Below are 20,638 nucleotides of genomic sequence, written 5' to 3'. Positions count from 1 at the left end.
ACTAGGATCTTCATTTCATGCGTCTGATACCTTGAACAGGTGTTGGCTAATTGTGGGGATAGCTAGAGGTCAGGTAAGTTTTTTAATAAGAGGCTTAGAAGATTTGAACTTCTCTTCGCCTACTGGATGTAACTTACCCTAGAAGGCAGCAAGTGGCCTGAGGTTTTGAATCAGACAACTCATTTGGATTCCCCCTCTGCCACTCACCAGCTGCCCATTGGTAAAATGGCGATGATAATGCCTACCTCACTCGGCAGATGTGAGGATTAAAGTGAGCTAATGCAGAGAAAACCCCGTGGACAGTGCCTCACATAAGAAAATGCTCAATAAATGTTATTTTTCTCTTTCCTCTGATTTTGGTCTAAGATGCAACGACTTTGGTCTAAGTAGGCAGAAATTCAGTTCCTCTCATTGCGACATAGCATTTCTCTGAGCTAGTAGAGATTTCAATCACAAGTGCTTAAAATAGTTTGTGTTTATATGTTTTCACTTTCCTTAAAAACAGGTCTGTGTTAATTAATCACCCTGCATTTCTTTAGTTCTTATTGATAACAGATGGTGTTATAGGTAGCCCTGAAATCTATACTAATATTTTTATTAATGAAGATTCATTCTAATGAAATATTTGAGGTTGGAAATTTTGTGAGCAGAGTGAGAAACAATAAACAAACAGAATATGGTTTCCCTTGTCACTCCCCAACCTTGGTCATAGAGTTTCACCTCCTCTCTGAGTTAGATGATGTCTGACTTTAGTCCAGGGTAGGAAGATTCCATCATGTCTCTTGGGGCTCAGCATCTGCCCATGAACTTGACTAAGTGGCTTTTCAAACCTCTCTTGATGACCAGTTAAGAAGAGGTCCAGGGAGGGTGCCTTATCCTCAGATGGAATGAGTCTCTGATCTTTCTAACGGGGCTACCATTCTCGTGTATCTGGTAATCTGAACGGGTTTTGGCTAAGTAGGTGGATATCTAGAACTCTCTCTGAGAGCACCATCTCCTGTAACTGAAGGAAGCCCAAGCAGTGATGAGGCGGCCCAGCTTGGACGAGGTAGACAATTCTCAGTCAGGAGAGAGGTGTAACTGTGAGCAATCCATGACTGTTAGGAAAAATTGATTTATATCTAAATGCACATTATATGTTAAAAATACTTTAAATCAGAAATAGAGAAGCATATGCATGGTGGTGAAGAAAGCTGTGTACTCACCTGTCCCGGCTGTTCACAAGCTGTCTGGTACCTGGCCTGCTGGCACAGTTCTTTGACCCTCTCGTATTTGGGCAAGTGATTTGACTGTTGGATATTCTTGTTGGATTCTTCTTTCTTACGTAGAAATTTCCTTTGACAGAAATGGAAAAGCTTCTAAGTAAGAAGTGATTTGAGTTACCTTCCCTACCACCTGCCTGTCCTCTTTTTCTTCCCTGTCACATGACTCCACATTCCTCAAATAGCAAGAAATAGATGTTAAGGCTCTGACGGCAGGTGTTCAACATTTGATGGGTCCCTCGTGATGAGCTGGGTACTATGAAGATGAGAGGTCAGGTATTGATTTCTCCTCAAAGCTTTGGACCTATATTTTAGCTTCAGAAACTCAAAATTCTTTTTGTTGAAAAACAATTATAGAAATGCTTTCTCTCCATGTGTGTATGGAGAAAAACAAAGACACTGAGCATTATAAATCTAAAGGGGAAATCCAGAAGCAACTATGGAAATAATCACAATCTCCAATGTTTACGTATTTAAAACTAAGAATGCCACATCAGGAAAAGAAGCAGAAAGGTGCCAGATAAAACTTGGGAAGGAAGGTTAAGAAAGTCCATTGACTGGTCCGATTAGGAACTAAGGCTGAGAAAACAACAGTAAAATCCACAGCCATGTAACGGCTAATGAGAATTTATTCTTTACAATTCTGATGTGACAATCATTATTCTGCTGGCCAGCGAAGAATGACTAGCAGACCATCCAATTTTGTTACTAGACTTATGAAATCTGTACGCTTAAACCCAAAATAAGGGGTGGGGGGAGTACCCAGCAGGGAGCGCTTCCCACTAGGACTGGTTCCCAGAAGCACCCGAGCAACCAGTAATTACCCTCTTTCCACGAGGAATGTATCACGCCAAATTTTGGCCTTCTTGTTTGTTCGAAACCTGCAAGCAAAATAATAATATTTATAGTTGGCAGCTGGACGTCTTTCCAAACGGGTCTGTGCTAACAGTTTGTTTAAAGGAACACCTCTCACTTCCCGCAGACCATGGCTGCGTCTTCATCACATGCTACATACAAACAACCGGGAAATTCTCAGCGGGGCGTGATCCACGTGGAGAGAGAAAGCTATTTGGCTTCTACCTCCTTCAGCTGCTGGCTGGCTCTGGGAGCCAGTGTGCTTGGGCCTGGCTGTGGGAAAGAAAATTGACACACCTGTTTCCTGGTTTTTCCAGGTCCAGAAGTTTGAGGACAGACTTGCCGTCCACATCGGGAGGTGGGTCGAGTCCAGCGATGTCCAGGATCGTAGGGGCCAGGTCAATGTTTAGGACGATCTGCGGGACTCTGCAACGGCACAGGTGGTTACGCCGCAGAGCCAACGGCAGTGGAGGGTGGCACGTGGGGCTGCTTTCTCCACACCGTGACTCATTGGCCTGCCGTGCCTCCCCCCTTCACCTGGCCTCCGAGGGAGGGGAGCTGCATTTGGCCACAGCTGAGTGGTCAGCAGCGACAGCATGGAGAAAGATTAATTGACTGTCTCAGGGGTTGCTGGAGAGATGACCAGATCCCTGAGCTCTGGCCACACTGGCACACAAATCGAGGCCTGATAATGGTTTTTGTAAGGGTGTCTACTTTCTTTTAAAACCTGATAGCCTGGTCCAGCCGGCGTGGCTCAGAGGTGGAGGGTAGACCTATGAACCAGAAGGTCACAGTTCCATTCCCGGTCAGGGCAGGTGTCTGGGTTGTGGGCTCGATCCCCAGCAGGAAGCAGCCAATCAATGATTCTGTCTCATCACTGATGTTTCTATCTCTCTCTCCCTCTCCCTTCCTCTCTGAAATCAATTAAAAATATAAATATATATATTTAAAACCCGACAGCCTGTAACTTCTCTGTTAAACCAGGGCTTTAAAATCGATTTCTATATTGCAGCGAATGCAATATACAGATCATGTATTATTGGAATCTACACTTGAAAGGTATATAATCTTAATTAACCAATGTCACCCCAATAAAGTAATAAAAAATAAATAAATAAAATCGAATTCAAAGGAAAGACAGAAGGTTTTTACAGATGAATCCAATCCACATCACCTAGACTGTCAAACGTAAAGCCTTCTAATTCTAGATTCCACAATTTCTAATGGTCTGAAGAGAATAATAATGTTTTCCCTAGAAACCCCTCTTTCTGCCATCACCTTCTCCCGGGAGAGTCAGATATCTGGGTCTGGGCTCCGGTGCCACTACTTCCGGGACCCGGGACTCTGAGAGGGAGGCACTGTTGCTCTGTGAGTTTCTTCGTTAAATCGGGCGTCTAGGCTCGATGCTCTGTAAGGACCCTTGCAGCTTTTGAATTCTACTTGCATTCTTTTCTTCCACTTCCCCTAATTGTTTCATGCACACGTTCTCATTTTATAGAAAACATTCTGTTGTGTTTGGCAGGGCACATGAACCCCTGTTATGGTGAGAAAAGAGAGATACAGGGGCTTGTCTAAGGTGACAGGAATGGAACGCCAGTCCTTTAGGCTTCTTCTTCTTTGTTTTTAATCATGCTTTAAAATATTTAATTTTAAAAAGTTCTTTAGTATTAATTTAAGAAAACAAACAAAAAACTAAGAAAATGGATGGCATGCGTTAAAATAGTGTATCTCTGACTCAAACAAAGTAAGGATGATGTTTCTAATGATCGTATCATATATCTGTGTACACAGGCCCACGTGACATGGATTCTGGTCAATTTCAGAGAATTAATCATCGGCCCAGTTATTTTTCCTCTTTAAATTGTATACATTCGTTAAATTAACATGTGGCGAGGCAAGGGAGGTGTAGGATTTCGTCCTCTAAATTACCAACCTACATGCAATCTTTTTTGTTTGGATGAAAGGAAACCAGACACTGAGATTAGTAATCGAATTATCTCAGATGCACATGAGCTACGACAGCTGAACGTCGCACGCAGAGGAATACGTACATTGATCCGGGTTCTACACTTGGCCCACGAATAAAGAAAGGCACTCGGATATCAAAGTCATATGGCATGGACTTCCCCTTGACCAGTCCGAACTGCCCGATGTGGTACCCGTGGTCGGCCGTGTAGATGATGTAGGTGTTCTCCAGCTCCCCGGTTTCCACCAGCATGTTATACAGCTGCAACACAGCCCAGCGACAAGTCAGGAGCAGTTGTGATGGCCTAAGGCAGCAACAGCATGGCAATGATTCCCCCCGGTCTTTTCCCCATTATTTTTAAAAGGCTAAGTGGTGCTTTAGTACAGCGGTTCTCAACCTGTGGGTCGCGACCCCTTTGGCGGTCGAACGACCCTTTCACAAGGGTCGCCTAAGACCATCCTGCATATCAGGTATTTACATTACGATTCACAACAGTAGCAACACTACAGTTATGAAGTAGCAACGAAAATAATTTTATGGTTGGGTCACAACATGAGGAGCTGTATTTAAAGGGCCAGAAGGTTGAGAACCACTGCTTTAGTAGGACCGACAAAGGCAAATGTTAACTACATGTTCTTGCTGCTTATAATCTTGGAGGAGAAAAGTCCAATAATACAGTTGAAAAGTAACATTTTTTAATCTGGCTCATGCTCCGTAAACGTTTTTGTTCACCTATTTGCAAGGAAAAAAGCACACAAAGCAGCCTCCACCACCAAACTTATAGGTTTTACTTTGAAAAATTAATTGTTAAAGTAAATGTTAATATCATCACTCTTACAACTATTCATCAAGGGTTAAAAACAGGCTGTTTCTGAGCCTGATCCAGCTAGATTTAGCCTGTAGGCAGGTCTTGCTTGGCTTACGTTGTTTTAAAATCAATGGAATTTCAAATACAATTTTTGTGTTTCTGGATCCACACTCTACATGCCAAAATTAGTTGGAGCTGAGTAGTTGCTCCTTGCTTTTTAGATGGAGCTTAATTTCAAGTTGATCAGAATCCTCACCACTCCCTATTGTGTTCTGCTGGACCTGCTTTAGTCATTTACATTATTTGCTTAATTCCTGAAGGTATTTGTGGGTGTAGCCCTGAATTTATAATGATTTGCTTTTTATGTCCTCTTTGCTATTGGCTCCATAAGAACCAAGCCTAGAAAGGTAATAGAAGGGAGCATAAGATAAGGGAGGGCTGACAAGTTTTCTCTTTCACTTCTCCTGAAAAAAAAACCCACGCAAACAAAAATAACAAAACAGGTCGGACAAGAATGGGAAGTTGGACAAAAACCTGTAAGTCAGGCAAGTTCATATGCTTACCCTTTCCACAGAGTCATCCACTGACATCAAAGTCTGAAGCCTTTTGCGATGTAGAACGTTTGTAAATTCCATGTGGATGGGCAGCATGGGTCCCGTGTACTGCATAATCCAGTGTTTATCCATATTTGGTGCATAGTTATAACTAGGAGTTCTGAAAATATCCAGAAAGGAGTCTTAGTATATATTTTTTAGCCTCTTAGAGAAATATCTCAAGTTAAAGATTGTGAAATTATCATTTAGGAAAGATAATTGAGACTCTGCTACATTATTTTTCTCTCCCATGAGTCTTTGTGAATTTAGGAAGATCTGAAGAATTCACCACCCCCAAATAGCACACATCCTCTGAAAGTATATGGATTCAACTTTATAAAAGCAAGACTGGCAGCTAAAAATCTAATTAGTACAAGTTCATTTGGGTTCACTGTAGAAACACATCTAGATGATTATGGTAACATTACAAATCTACAGATAAAACTTGGTAATGTAGAAGGGAATGTAATGTTCCCATGGTGATGTTAACTCGTAAAATTTTATTGCTAATTAGGCTATTAAATATGGTTACAAATATGTGGAATGATGAATCATAATTTCAACACATTTTTTCCTCTTGAATTTACTAGGGTGTTTTATAGCTTATTAATTATATGGGGTGGGCAAAAGTGGGCTTACAGCTGTTTGTCTGGAAATAATATAATAATTAATAAACAATAATACAAGAATAAGCTGTGTTTCACATATACACAATTGTTAACCTACTTTTACCCACCCTTGTATGTCTAGCCTCTATGAGTTTTTCTCATTCCTAACCTTCTGTATATAGCTACCCTTAACATAATTGGATTTACTGGAATTATAACCAAGCCTATTTTGCAATATACATGCTTACCAATAAATACCAATAAAACTGTTCATTTTATAGACAAATCAATAGCAATGCAAGGTATAATTTTTGTTAACTACAGGGCAGGTTAGTTCCAGCCTATATTTAATCTATTGCAGAGATTCCCAGTGGTATCCCATACTAGTACTTTCCACTGCAAACCCACAAAATAAGTCACCTTCTCTTTGAAGTTTACCCAACTCCTTCAACCAGGAGACGCTCACCGCACCTTCCCAAAGAACATATCTATGCTACAGCAATCCTCACACTATTATTTGTGTATATTTGACCTCTCCACCACACTGTAATGTACTTGAACCTTCTCCTTAGGTTTTATTAAGCATGGAGAAGCAGTTTAATATTAAAACTTGGTATGCATCCAGTATTGTGCTGTTTTATGTACACTAGCTCCTTAATGAGGTTTATCATTCCCATTTTACAGCTGAGAAAACGAAGCCTTAGCAAAGTGAAATGATTTCTTCAGATTAACCAAGTTAGCAGCTGAAGAACCAGGATTCAATGCCAAAGCCCACTTCCTCTCACAAAATGAAAGAAAAGTGAAGTGAGGGCCACGTCCTACCTCCAAGGTTGCTTTTCATACGACCCACAACTTAACAAATAGTAAGTCTCACAGAACAAGCAACAGCCTATGTTGACTGAAAAATTTGCTTCCCACCTCTGTCTGTTCTGGGAGTATCCTGTCAGTGAAAGATTGTGGGTCATAATGACTGAAGGTGTCGCCGTGGCATTACTCATACTATACAAGACCAGGAAACCATCAGTCACTGTGAGTCCATGGTTGTGCCCTGGGCATTTCCATGCACACTGAGCCCTACAAATGCCACCTGTTAGTGTACATTTTCTTCTGCCAGGGGTTTTGCAGAACATCTGTTTTGGCACCACTGGTCTTCTCGGAACAAAATATGAGCCTGATGATCTGCAAGGATACTGGTTAACATCAGAAGTGCAACAACTTCAAAGCCAGTACAACACAGAGCACAGAAGACATTGTACAGCTTATGCTCATCTCCCTCTGTTTTAAATATATATATAATTGATTTCAGAGAGGAAGGGAGAGAGAGATAGAAACACCAACGATGAGAGAGAATCATTGATCAGCTGCCTCCTGCACGCCCCCTACTGGGGATCAAGCCTGCAACCCGGGCATGTGCCCTTGAAAGGAATCCAACCTGGGACCCTTCAGTATGCAGACCAATGCTCTACCCATTGAGCCAAACCAGCTAGGGCTCATCTCCCTTTTAAAGAGACACATTTGTAGAGTGCGAGAAGCTGGTGTGGCTCAATCTGCTCACCTGTAAATGGGGATAATAGCACCTCTCTTAAAAAGCTTTTTTGAGGAACAACTTGATCTGTCTGTGTGCCTGTATCTACAAATCTACACCCCATCTACCTATTTATCTACCTATCTCTATCACTTAAAGTGCCTAGAACAGAAAGCACATGCGTTTCCTACATGAGCCAATAAACAAATATATTTTATATAACTAAGTGGGTGCAAAAAAATCCCGTAGTATGAAAACAAACAAACAAGCAAAAAAATAAACAAACAAAAAACCCCACAAGCGCTTCAGGTGTCACCTGCTATTCTTTTTAAGAGAAACTTTCAACATAAACTTTCTTCTCTTTTACCAAGTAAAAGACTCATGATCCAAATGGTCCGTTTTTTGGCCTGAAAGGATACCTAGTATCTGAAAGGGAACCACTGGCCCAATCGGACCGGTATCTCAGGAGCCTGTACGGTAGGAAAGGACACCAGCTTGGAGTTTCTTATTCTTCACGCAGCATGCCGAGTTACAAACAGGATTAGATTAAGTGGCTGAGGAGGAGAGAGGGGGCTTCAAAATCCCATCGGAAAGGGATTTTCGCCTGTGGGGGTAGGTTGAGGTCAGCAAGCTGGCTGTGAAAGGCCCCTAACCATTTACTGATACGTACCCTGAGAAAGAACACGGCTCTAGGAGATTACACGGGGTTTCCCCATAATACCGAAACATCCTCCTCTGCCTGCCTTTGATGTTGGTCCGCCTTAATTTTAAAATAAATCTACTTGACTCTTTAAAAACCGCAAAACCTCAACACAAATAAAAATTACAATAGGGAACTGCAAGGCGGGCTCACAGCGGGCAAATTATATCTTCCCCCGGTTACCTTGATGTGCTTGGCAAGGCTCCACCTCCCTTGGAGGAGCAGCAAATTACAAGCCTCAAATTGGACTCCCGGATTTACAGAATGACATATGTTAAACCTGGCTTATATTAAAAGGGAGAGTTCAGGTCAGTTGTCAAAGCTGTACTCCCTGCCTTTTTTTTTTTTTTTTTTTTTTTGCTTCATTTCTGGATGTGGGAGATGACCCCCAGCTCTGGGGCTGAAATCCCAGGTGGGATCTCAGCAGGGGGCGGCGGGGGGGGGGGTATGCATTTGCCTTTTAAAAGAAGACAGGCTGCCACTGCTTCCCACAACACAGCAGCTGTTCAGGGACCTGCAGGTGGAAGGTCAGGGGTCACTGAAATTGACAATGTTGTTGAAAAGTGATCTTTTGCCAAAGGCCTGTGGTTGCCTCCTGCTGGGGTCTCCCAAATTCCTGGAAGATGCAGCCTTCTGTCCCGCACCCCCCCACCCCCCCACCTCCCGATAATTAAGGACTGCTTCCCTAGCTAAGAATTGACTTACAATTATTCAAACCCACTGGAGCGGTCAGCTGGAACAAAAGCCAGGGAAAGAAGCAGGGAATTGTTTTAAGGAAAAGTGGAAAACCACTTATTCAGTTGTTCCAGAATGCTTTGAAATCAGACCCGAATTCTCATCCCTGCTCAGTTACTTATTAGTGTGTGATCGTGGGCAACGTTTTTTCCTCAAAGCCTCTGTTTCCTCACCTATATAATAGGTATAACAACTTCAAAGAGTTCTTGTGAGGGTTAAAGGGATTTCAGTGACTGGAAGAACAAATCCTGGGACCACATCAGGGCCACACTTACAGGTGCCTGGGAAAGAGCTCATTGTCTAGCTCATTTGATGGTTGTGGCAACCCTGAGGGGCAGGCAGGGCATCTCAGTCCCATTTTACAAACCGGAAAGTGAGGTGGACATAAGAACGTGCTGGGGCAGATGCTCCTTCCACAACGTCACAAATGGCCACAGCCCCCAAGAAGCACCTCGAAATCCCAGTCATCAAAAGGAGAACGGGTACAAACATTTCTTTCTATGGCAAAGTAAGTCCTGAAATCCTCTGCCTTCATCCTGATTTAAAACATGAGCAGCTCCTGCTTCCCATTCAGATCCCTCCCACCAGATGCTGAGCATCTACTCTCGTTGCAAATACAGAATAGCGTCTGGCCCTGCACGGCACCCTGGATGCCTCAGCGAGAAGGTAGGCAACGCTGGCTATTGGCTTTAAAATTGAGAGGACAAAGAACCAACTTGTCCTTTTTGAGTTTCCGCTGCTTTTCTAAAAAATTCCCACGACATTCGTGTGAGTTATAGCCCCATGTGCCTGGGTTGGAGAGACTTTCTGCTGACGCTTCAGCTACGAGTTTTGCCCAAAACGGTCTGCTCCAGACCTCAGACTCTCCAGAAAACATACCTAGAGCCTCAACAGACTATTCCAGTACCTGACAGTGTTAACTTTCCCGGGTGAGTTTGCCTGCATCTTGTTTTTCTCTAGTCACTAATCATTGGACTTTATTGCTCAGCCCGTTAGAGCACAGGTCCTGTAGCCCCCGCATCGGTTAGTTCAGCCTTCCACATCAATGCCAATTCTCTTTGGCCTTTGATTCTCTTTCCAGTATTGCTTATCGACGGAACAGGAATAAGAATTCTGAAAACCAATACTGTCCCCTTTCTTTTTGATGGGTGGGTATTTTAGGAGAATAATTCTTACGAGCAAAGAAACAGTTTCAAGAAACGCATGTGCTGTAGATTAAATCCACACTTGGGGAAAGGCAAGGAACTCAGCAGTTCACTCTGACCACTGGTGGCCTTCGTTGTCACCAGTGAAAATGAAGATGTTTCTAGTGTGTGACAGTGGGACACGTGTTTTTTCCATTTGTTTAGTCTCAACCAACAACAAAATCCCCCAGTGGTCTAAGCCTTAAAGGGTATTGGTAGCGGAACCATCATTCCCTGAGAAATAAAATAGGTCTCAGTTCCCAGAATAAGCCAGTTACACAGATTGAAGACACACACTCAAGGCATTAAATTGGAAACTCTATACTTAATCTCCCAAACCACACGGTCTCAGCTTTCACTAAAATTGAACTTACTTAATTGACTTTGTGGAGATATTCCCCACAAGAGTTCAAATGTCTTTTCTTAGGTAAAATTGAACACATGCAGAATAATAACAAATGATCTTGATTATGGCTACATTACCAAACTAATTTGAAGAGTTTTCTAACAATGTTGCCATCGCCAATTAGAATTGTGCCGATGCACACATAGGAGCCGCTTCTAATATTAATTGTGACTTTGATGGGTACTGAGCAAGCCGGGTGGGAACATCACCTGGGTCCAAGAGAATCAAGTTTTGGCTCCAGCTTTGACCCAATCTACCTATGTGACCTGGGCAAAGCCATTTGGGGTCTTTTTATTAAAAAAAAAAAAATTAAGTCTTTTTTTTTTAAATCTAAAAATTTATGGAATTATGCTATTTTTAGGTGTCTTTTTTAAATTCATAAAACCAATTATTTAACTATTTTTATACTAGGGGCCTGATGCACGAATTTCGTGCAAGAGTAGGCCTTCCTTCCCCTGGCTGCAGGCACCGGCTTCCCTCTAGCACCAGAGACTCAGAATTCTCTCGCAGCCCCAGCTTTGTCTGGAAGGTCGTCCAGAAGGACGGCTGGTCTAATTAGCATATTTCTGCTTTTATTATTATAGATTATTAAAAAAAAACGTTTTAGTGTCAGCTAGTTGGAGGGGTTAACACATTTATTTATTTGCTAACCAATGCACACCGGGCACTGGAAGGCATAGATGAGACACTTGGTTCTGTTCTCAGGACAGAGCCGCCTTGCATCCCTCCATTTACATGGTACTTGGTGTGCATGCTGCCCCCTAGAGTTGTGCACTTGGACTTCAGGGAACAGGATGAGCAGAAAAGATGGAGAGAACAAGGTGGGCAACTAGTTCGGCCCCAGTAAGAAAATTTTATAGCGAATTAAAAATTCTCTCGCCTTGGAAAGAATTTCCTTTTACGTATTTGTGGAAGAAATAAAGTAAGAACGCGGAACTTCTTGTTAAGGCAAGACATTTTTTTCCAACTTTAGATCACACAGGTGTTTGAAAACCTTTGGAGGCTTACACAGAGATAGTTTCTCATTTAACACACCGTGTTCAGCCAAAAGCTCCCCTTTCGGAACGATTCTCGCACATTAGCGGACACGGTGGTTCCGTGGAGATTAGAGATTTCGCCTGAACCTGTGCGTTCACACACACAGTGACACATTCCCAGGTATGGGAAGAAAGAATGTGGAACTGAAACACGCACAAAAATATTTTCAGTTGATAGGCACATCAATGGCAGGAAGGTGATGAGGGAGCTTGGTCAGTGGAGTCTGCCTGTCACAGGTGCCTATCCTGACATCACTGAGGCCAGGGGCAAGAAGTTACGTCAAAGCCAGAGTGAGGTACAGCACTACTCGGAGGATACTGGCCAGTAACTTACTGAAAAGTACAGCAGGGTCTTAGCCGTAGTGAAGGGCTCTGCGATAGGGATGCTCTGTGTGCTGTTATGACGGCGGCGCCCTCAGATGCCTGGGAGGCCAGGAGCGGCTGGGCTACTGTCTGCTTACACGGTGCCTCTGCCCTGAGTGGCCGGGAACCCGCTCTCATCCTCAGCCGGTGGGCATAACCTCTAGCCTCTGTTTGTAAAGCCAACAAGCCAGGGTTGGCCTGGCTTCGTCCTTTGTTGGGACCGACAAGCACCGTGCAAACATGATACATTCGCTCGGGGCTGAGTGGGTCACAGAGCCAGGACCCAAAGCCGATGAAAGGCGGCTCAATAATGCCTGACCACCAGGGAAGGCGACCTGGAGGAAAGCGTCCGCATTACTTGGGTCCCGCCGTGGGGGCGAGTCTGCAGCTTCTTGCTCTGTTGTCCCTGGGCCTGCCACATCTTTCTGCAGCGCACGTCACTGCTGCCACCCCTTCGCTCCAATGTGTTGCTAATGTGCTAAGGACACCGGCCATTCAGCAGCTCCGTGCGCCCCAAATGGCAGCTTGTCTTCCATTTGTCTCCCTCCCTTTGTCTGCGGACTGAACTGTGAACCGGCGCTGTCACTCACAGTAACAAGAGATGCACACTGACTCTCTCCAGCCCCTTCCCCCAGCGGCAGAGGGCAGACCTTTGCAACAAAGACGCCAGCAACCCAAGGCCCTAAGGCCTGTGGGGACTAAGGACACCAAACCCCACAGTTTAGCAGCAGATAGGAGCTCAGTCACTCAACCAACCACACGGATCTCCATTTTCTGCGGCTAAGGCTGTGCTCCAAACTGGCGCTTGCCCGTAGCGCCGGTTTTGCACCTGGAAGAGATAACGCAGGCCACCTCGGTGCTTGTCCTGTCTGCGTTTTCAGAATGGCCAGGTGCAGGAGGCGCATCCCAAAGCGGGTCTTAGCGTGTCGAGAGATTTGTCATGTCACAATGGGCAAGTATCAACCTGTCATGTCTCTAGCTGCTTCCCCTAAGCATTAAGTTGAACCAAATGAAATTGCACTTTTCGTAGGTCAGACATAAAACAAGAAAGAGTGGTGTTTAGATGCATGCATACAAACCCTTTGGTTGTATGCATGCATATAAGCATAACCAATGGACAGACACTAGGGGGGTGAGGGCATGTGCTGTGGGGTGGGAGTGGCTGGGGAGAGGTCAATGGGGGTGGGGGGAAGGAAACTAACACTTTAATCAATAAAGAATAAAAAAAAAGAAAAAGAGCAGTGTTATGTGGTTCATCTTAATAGAAAGAATCAACAAGAATTAACATCAATGAAGTGTCTTCTATACCCCAGGCCCTCTCTGGGGACTTTAGCTATGCTGCTTCTCTTGATTTTCATGCATGACATCATGTCAAGGTGCTAATATTATCTCCATTTTGCAGATGAGAGGTTAAAGAAATTATACCTGCCCTGGCCCGTGTGGCTCAGCTGGATGAGTGACATCTGTGCACTAAAGGGTTGCCAGTTTGATTCCTTGTCAGGGAACATGCCTGGGTTTTGGGCTCAATCCCTAGTGGGGGGGGCATTGGGAGGCAGCCAATGGATATTACGCTCTCACATCAATGTTTCTCTCTCTCCATCATTATGCCTTCCTCTCTCTCAAAAAATCAATTAAAAAAAGAAAAAGAAAGAAAAAGAAATTGCCCCCAGACTCAGTGAGGACAGCTGCGATGGGAACCCATGCTTGCGTGCCTTTAAGACCTGAACACTTTTTCCGCTGCCGTGTGTAGATTTCACTTTATGAACTCACTCATAAGGCTTACAGGTGTTCATCTGAACTAAAGAATAACTGACACTATTTCCATGTAAAAATGGCCGAGTCAGATATTATGCCATTACCCTACTAAATAACCCCCAGTGAGTGTCTGCTTACAGTTATGTACAAATTCACTCGACCTCAATATTCTGCTCATTCCCTTTCTAGCTTTATCTCCCCCCTCCACCCCCCCACCCCCCGCCTTGCTTTCCTTGCATCCCATTCTCCACTTCCTAAGTCACATCTGAGGTCACCTCATGTGGTGACCACCTGTTCGAACCCCATTCTCTTCCTGAAATCATCAACCCACTCTGTAGAATCGGCTGCAGGAATTTTACCCATCATTTGAGGCCCACTTTGAATGCCTCCTGGTCCACGCATTTTTCCTGATTCCCCCAAAAGATGTGAACACACCCTCCTCCAAATTTCCATAGTCCCCTCTATGCCTGCTGAGGTCTTACCACTTCTGGTCCCCTGGTGATGTGGCTAATTGGACAGTTGCCTAGAGCAGGGATCTGGGGCAAACTTATTCTGTAAAGGACCAGATAGTAGGTACTATTTTAGGTACTCCAGGCCACCCAGAACCGGCCACAACTACTCAACTCTGCTGTTGTATTGTGAAAGCAGCCATAGACAGTACCTAAATAAATGGATGTGGCTGTGCTTCAATAAAACTTTATTAATACAAACTATTGGCAAGCTGGATTCGGCCCCCGTGTGCCAGTCCCTGTTTGGGCTCATTGGTTCTCCAGTGTTAACAACTGTACCTTCCTCACGTCCATTTGCTGTGCAGCAGAGTATCACAGTGGCCTTCATAAATATTAGTGGAACTAAACAGAGTTCTCAGTTGTTGGAATCAGAGATGCTTTTTTAGCTATCATCGGGCCCTGAGAACTCTGCGGACTTCTCCTGAGCGGCCAGACAGACCTGTTGCCCTGTGGCCGACTTTCCTGTAGGCTCGACCTGGAGCTTCAAAGGCGGGGACCCTAGGGAGCCACAAAACCCTTTGCCAGCCAACCCCTTCTCAAATCTGAGGAAACATTGGTAAGATTTATAGGTGTAGAAAGTCACCTTAGGCCGGGAATCTGCTAATACAACAAAGGAAGCCACCACATTTGAAGACTTCTGACTCAAAAGGAAAGGGAAAGTGGGTCCCAGCACAGGAAGAACCTCGCAAAGTCCGTTTTCCTTCACTGCACCAGCTGGGTCCTAACTTTATAATGGAGAGGCGCTCGCCACTGGTGGGCTTCACTCCTGAATCTGGCGCCACGGTTCTAGGTAGGGAAAATCTGCAGAGGTGTGCATGTCCGTCAGTTCCAAAACACAGTGGCTCCCCAGGGGCTGGGGCACCCCTCTTTTTAAAAAATAGATTTTTATTGATTTCAGAGAGGAAGGGAGAGAGGAACATCAATGATGTGAGAATCATTGATTGGCGGCTTCCTACATGCCCCCCCCCCGCCCCCCCACTGGGGATCGAGCCTGCAATCTGGGCATGTGCCCTGAGCATGAATTGAACTGTGACCTCCTGGTTCATAGGTCAATGCTCAACCACGAGTCATGCCTGCCAGGTATGGGGCACGCCTCTTTATTTGTTGACAATATTTAGTGCATTAAAACACTTCTGCCCTCCAAGTGTCTGGGCGTGTTCAGTAGTTTACCCACCCGGGCTCCATATATATTGTTAGTTCCTGTCCTCAGTCAGCTCTGACCTCTCTCCTTTCTAAACCACTTGCTACATAGAAACAATCTATATCCTACTGACCAGGAGTTGTCAGTCTATTAGCTATAATCAGAGGCAAAATAAGAGCATAAGAATGTCCTCCGTGTGTGTAATGACAGCGACTAGAACAGCAGTTGCCAACCTTTCGGACCTCACGGACCACAGATGTCCATGGACCACCGGTTGGCGGCCGCTGAACTAGAGTGCCTTCAGTAGTTACTCCTCTCTTTACACAAGGAAGTACAGTTGGCCCTTGAACAACACTGCACTGGTTCACTTACGCAATAGATACACAGTTGGTCTTCTGTATCCCTGCGCTTTGCATCATGTACTCAACCAAATGTGGATCGAAAACAGTATTTTCAAATCCGTGGTTGGGAATCCGTGGATATGGAGAGGCAACTGTATGCATTGTTCTACCCCATTTTATATAAGGGACTTGAGCAGGTTTTGGTATCCACAGTGGGGGAGGGTGTCCTAGAACCAATCCCCTGCATATAGCAAGAGACACTGTGGTTAGGTTTTGGGGGAGTCAAAACTTACACACGGATTTTCTATTGCACAGTGCTCAGCACCCCTAACCCCCATAGGTTAACTGCACAATCTATGTTTTTGTTTTTGTTTTTTGTCTGTGGCTAGAACATCAGTGTGGATAAAAAGGGATGGTATTTAAGCACTAACAGATTAAGAATCAATTTTTGAGCTTTATGATAAACATATATCAATTCCTGTTCCCAGCCTCCTTGAGTGCCAAACTTGCAGCAAACCCTGAGCCAAGGCTCTGTGGGGAAGACTGCATATTATTACAACAGGTAGGAAGCAAACATGTCCACAGAGTCAACACCAAAATCATGTTCTCTGCTGCTGAAGCACCCAGACGTTTCCACCCTTGGCTACCGAGCACTCTGGGCATAACACAGCTTTCTGCTCTCTGCACAGCCCCTCCTCTCAAAAAGAAGCAGCAGGTTATTTTAAAGCCGTGACCTGGGCTGACCTCTTGGGCAAGACCCCTCCTGCTGCTTTCTGGCGCAACCCTAATTGCACGCCTGCAGCAACGCTGCTTCACAGGTTTTCTCCTAGAAAACGAACCGTGTTTCTGCAACCAGACCAGGTCACCACTCTGCTGCTATGGAAAGCAAACAGTTTGACATCCTCATTACTAGACGACACTCATGAATATTAAGATAACTGAAGGGAACGCTTGAGAAGAATCGCCTCATTCGCCCTGTGTGCTTCTCTGCTTTCCTTTTAGCAATTTACAAATGTTAGAAATGGGATTCCTAATCAGACGACCCAGCCGAGGCCCTTGGTTGCAAGCCTGTTCCAAACTGATGCTCCTGTCGGGTGGAAGGAAATGGGGTGAGGAGAGAAGCAGGGTGGGGAGCAAAGCAGAGGCCCATGTTCAGCAGGTCCCAGAGCCGAAGGTATTACTCACATGTGTTGGGAAGCATTGGGGTACAGTTTTGAAAACTGTGGGGCCGAGTCCTCGGGGCCGTGGGGCGCAGCGTGGCTGATCACCATCATAATGGGCCTATGGGGATACATTCTCTTAGACATTTTGAAGTAATTAATGCTCTCGTTAGTGATTAAGTCTGTGAAGTAGTCCTGAAACATACATTTGACACAAAACAGAAATTACAAAAGGTGACATTCATCAGATCACATTTGAATACTGCTTTCCTCAGAAGCAACTCACTGAATCGCGAGGGAAGGTCTAAAGCGGGAAGGGGCACTGGGCTTCCCAAGGCAACACGTCAGTTGCCAGGGACTTTCTAGGGTCACCAGCGTGGTAAAATGGACTCTGAGTAATGCACAACTTAGCAATTAGGCACGAAAAAAGTCAAGTCCTGTTTGCCCAAGATAATGATCAGATCTGGCAACCCAAATGCTAGAGCACATAAAACACCGGATACATATTTCATTCTCAGATTTCATTGACGTAATCCATTGACAAAAATTTAATTACTTCAAGGGCAGGAAACACCAACACCCACTACACATTCACAGTTCCATAGCACACGCACACACACACACACACACACGCAAAAGATCTTTTCTTTTAAATCAAAAATTCACCTGTAGGAATTACACAATAATTGCTAAAGGAAACGTTGGCCAAAATCTGGGTGCACAGGAAAAGCTGTAGCATTTTATTAATTAATGTACTTGAAACACTAAATATGGGAAGCAGTTGATTTCCTGCAGATTATCCTCTGTTAATTGCACAGCTAAAATGATACAGCTGCTGGGATTAGGGCCTGACGTTAATAAAATGACTTAACCCCCAGTCCCAGGGGCTGATGCAAGTCTAGAAGGGAATGAAAAGGAAAGGAAAGATGAAAACTTAAATTAAACCACCTGCCCCTCTAAGTGTGTGTCAGGGGCCTAGAGTTCCAGCAGAAACGTCAGAAAGCGCGCGGGCAAGGTTCACAGTGGCAGGGGCGTCCAGGCCTGACGAATCACATGTAGATTTAAGGACCAGAACAGCTGCAAAAGCAGCGCCCAAGGGACGAAATCTGTGTCACATGCCACTGTTAGGACAAGCCCACAGGCTATCACCTTTTTCTATGGGAGTGTCTGTTTCATTCCTTTCCCCACTAAAAAAAAAAAAGATATATATTCTTTTTGGACACAGTTGTCTTTGACACTTAATCAGCTGTGGTAATGGGCAAGTTACGCTGATTTAGTCTTCGGAGGGAATCTTGATTACATCGCTGTCCTTAGGACAACAGGGAAAGAGAGGTTAATCGCTTGAACAAGGAGCGTGAAAAGCATCCCCACAGATAAAAAATGATGGCTGTGGCCATCCGTGGGAGTTGCAGGATGCGGCTCGGATCTGCCTCCGAGGTCCCTACCAGCTAGCTCTCAACTTGGATGAGTCTGGAAACTTATTAGGGATGTTTGTGACTTCATTTGCACTCATTGTTTTCTGAAGGGTATGAAAGAGGACACTTACACCTTATCTCCCACCAAGCATCAAGGCAGCCATGTGCCCAAATTAGATCAAGTTCCCTCCTCATGTCCACCAGCGGCTCTTTGGTAGTGATCTGTGCTACATAGAGCAGATACGAGGCTTCTTTTAGGTAAATGAGGAAGAGGTGAGGATGGCCAGAAGGGAAGAGGCTATTTTAGGCTCATGCGCAGGCTACATTCAAAGATATGTTTCCCCTTCACTTCTGTGATCTGAAAATTGTCGTATGTACATTGGCAGTCACAGAACCCTGGGGAATTTTAAAGTCTAATCTAGGATCCATTTATCAGGGGACCGTGGGGCATGCCAATTCCAGTTTCTACGAACTGATTTGGAAATCCTAGGATTGACAGCGTTAGAGACACTTGCGGACTCGAGCTGCCCCGGGGCAGGTGTCCTGGTCTCATAGCTAAGGTTGGTCAGACAGGAAGGAGTCCAAGGGAGGAGTGTGGGTCCACAACCTCTGATTATTCCACTTGTTTGCTCTTATTTTTACAGCTAAATCTGAAGACTTTCATCTCAGTGAACAGCAAACAGTGCAAGATGAACATTTGATTATGTGGACAAGTCCTCCGGGTGTGGGAGGGAAACCAAAAATTATCACAAGACGGAGTGGAGGCATCTATGATTGTCCTGATGATCCTTTCATCAAAGGCTGATTGCCTTGTGCTCTAATGAGGGGACAAAATCACTACATAAAGTCAGTGTTCCTTGAGAGTCTTTTCTTGCCCGGAGTTTAAAATTACGTTAAAATTTCTCATTCTAACATTCTGAGAACATAGCAAGCCAATCTTGCGGATAGGTTAATTTGCTGAAAATGGCTGTTCTCCATTATGCACAAAGTAAATTGATGCCGTGTAAAAGTGCCTGAAAATTACCTTTGCATAATCAAATCCGTGCTTTTCTTTGATGCCGTTGCGACAAACAGTGTAATTATAGAAACGAGAATTCTTGATTAATCCAAGCCATTCTCGCCACCCAGGAGGGATGTAGCTGCCATTATATTCATTGAGGTATTTTCCAAAAAAGGCTGCAATGGGGGGGGGAAAAAAAAGGATTATGTTCTCATGTGAAATGATTAATCATAAATAAATGTATAAAGGCAAAAATATGAAACGATGGCTTGAAAAAGAGATGGTAGAAGAAAAGTTAACCCAGGTAACAGTGGATGTCAAAATAACATTAGTATAATACCCCAATCCTTTGGCAAAGTGACATACATACACACATTTTCCTTTTGAGTAAATAAAAGTAGCCCCCAAGTACATGGATTATAATTCAATAAAACCTCATAATGATCATGGTACTCTGGGTGCAGCTCTTCTTGTGGTTTTACTGGGATACCAGCAGAACGTACCCCTTTGTTCAGTTGATGTAACAACCAGAGAAGCAGCCGTACTACCCCTGGGCACACACATATTGGAGAGGTGAAAGTTCAGTCCTTGTATTAAATTACGTTTTTTTAACTTACTGTTGGAGGGTTGTGAATTATAGAAACACTACTGAAAAGCATGTCCTTCTTTTTACATATCCAGAGGGTACAAATCTTCTAAACCAAAGGTCTGAGGTACACTTTGTTTTTATGGGATGTGGTCAGGGTTTTCATGTGTCATGTATTTTGTGTCATCTGTGTTTACATTATGTGCATTTTACAAATGTGAATGTCTATCTCTTCAAAACAAAAATAAAAAATTCTGGCAACGTAGAGATGCTACATAGATGACTAATTTTCATAGAATGATAGGTGGTATGATTAAAGTACTTGCACCATGAATTCTCCGTTCTCATGGAGAAGGCCACTGGAAGGACTGCACATGTAACTTCCACATGTCACATCCACAAAAGGCCACTGCCACACAGCTTACTGGTCCTTCAGAGAAGCAAGCCATGAACATGGTCCTCTGCCAAAGATGATGATTGGAGGGGGCCAGGTAGGTTGGGGTTTCCGGAAACTAAATGGGTTCGATCTTGAAGCCAGACACCCTTTTTAATGATCAGAAGTGTATTGTTGGCATACTTTTGAGAGAAAGAGGGTACCACTTATAACTATTTTAATCCCACCAGGAAAACAGGTATAAATAAGCACTATTCAGAGTAAACCTAAGAGTTTGATTACCTGACTAGACACA

General features: G+C 44.2%; 1 protein-coding gene across 1 annotated transcript in view; it reads right to left on the bottom strand.

Moving 5' to 3' along the window:
* Positions 1–20,638, bottom strand: part of SULF1 (sulfatase 1) — a 159,044-nt gene that overhangs the window by 36,724 nt on the left and 101,682 nt on the right. The window contains exons 7-13 of the mRNA XM_081111003.1: positions 19,388–19,539; positions 16,974–17,143; positions 5,455–5,605; positions 4,169–4,344; positions 2,415–2,543; positions 2,087–2,143; positions 1,206–1,335 (exon numbers count right to left, since the gene is read on the bottom strand). Of these exons, the coding sequence (XP_080967129.1) occupies positions 1,206–1,335; positions 2,087–2,143; positions 2,415–2,543; positions 4,169–4,344; positions 5,455–5,605; positions 16,974–17,143; positions 19,388–19,539 (965 nt within the window). The remainder of the gene's footprint in view (positions 1–1,205; positions 1,336–2,086; positions 2,144–2,414; positions 2,544–4,168; positions 4,345–5,454; positions 5,606–16,973; positions 17,144–19,387; positions 19,540–20,638) is intronic.

Source organism: Myotis nattereri (assembly GCF_964212035.1).
Source record: "Myotis nattereri genome assembly, chromosome: 17".
Lineage (NCBI taxonomy): Eukaryota > Metazoa > Chordata > Mammalia > Chiroptera > Vespertilionidae > Myotis > Myotis nattereri.
The sequence above is the reverse complement of the archived record's forward strand: the minus strand, read 5'-3'. Positions and strand labels throughout refer to the sequence as shown.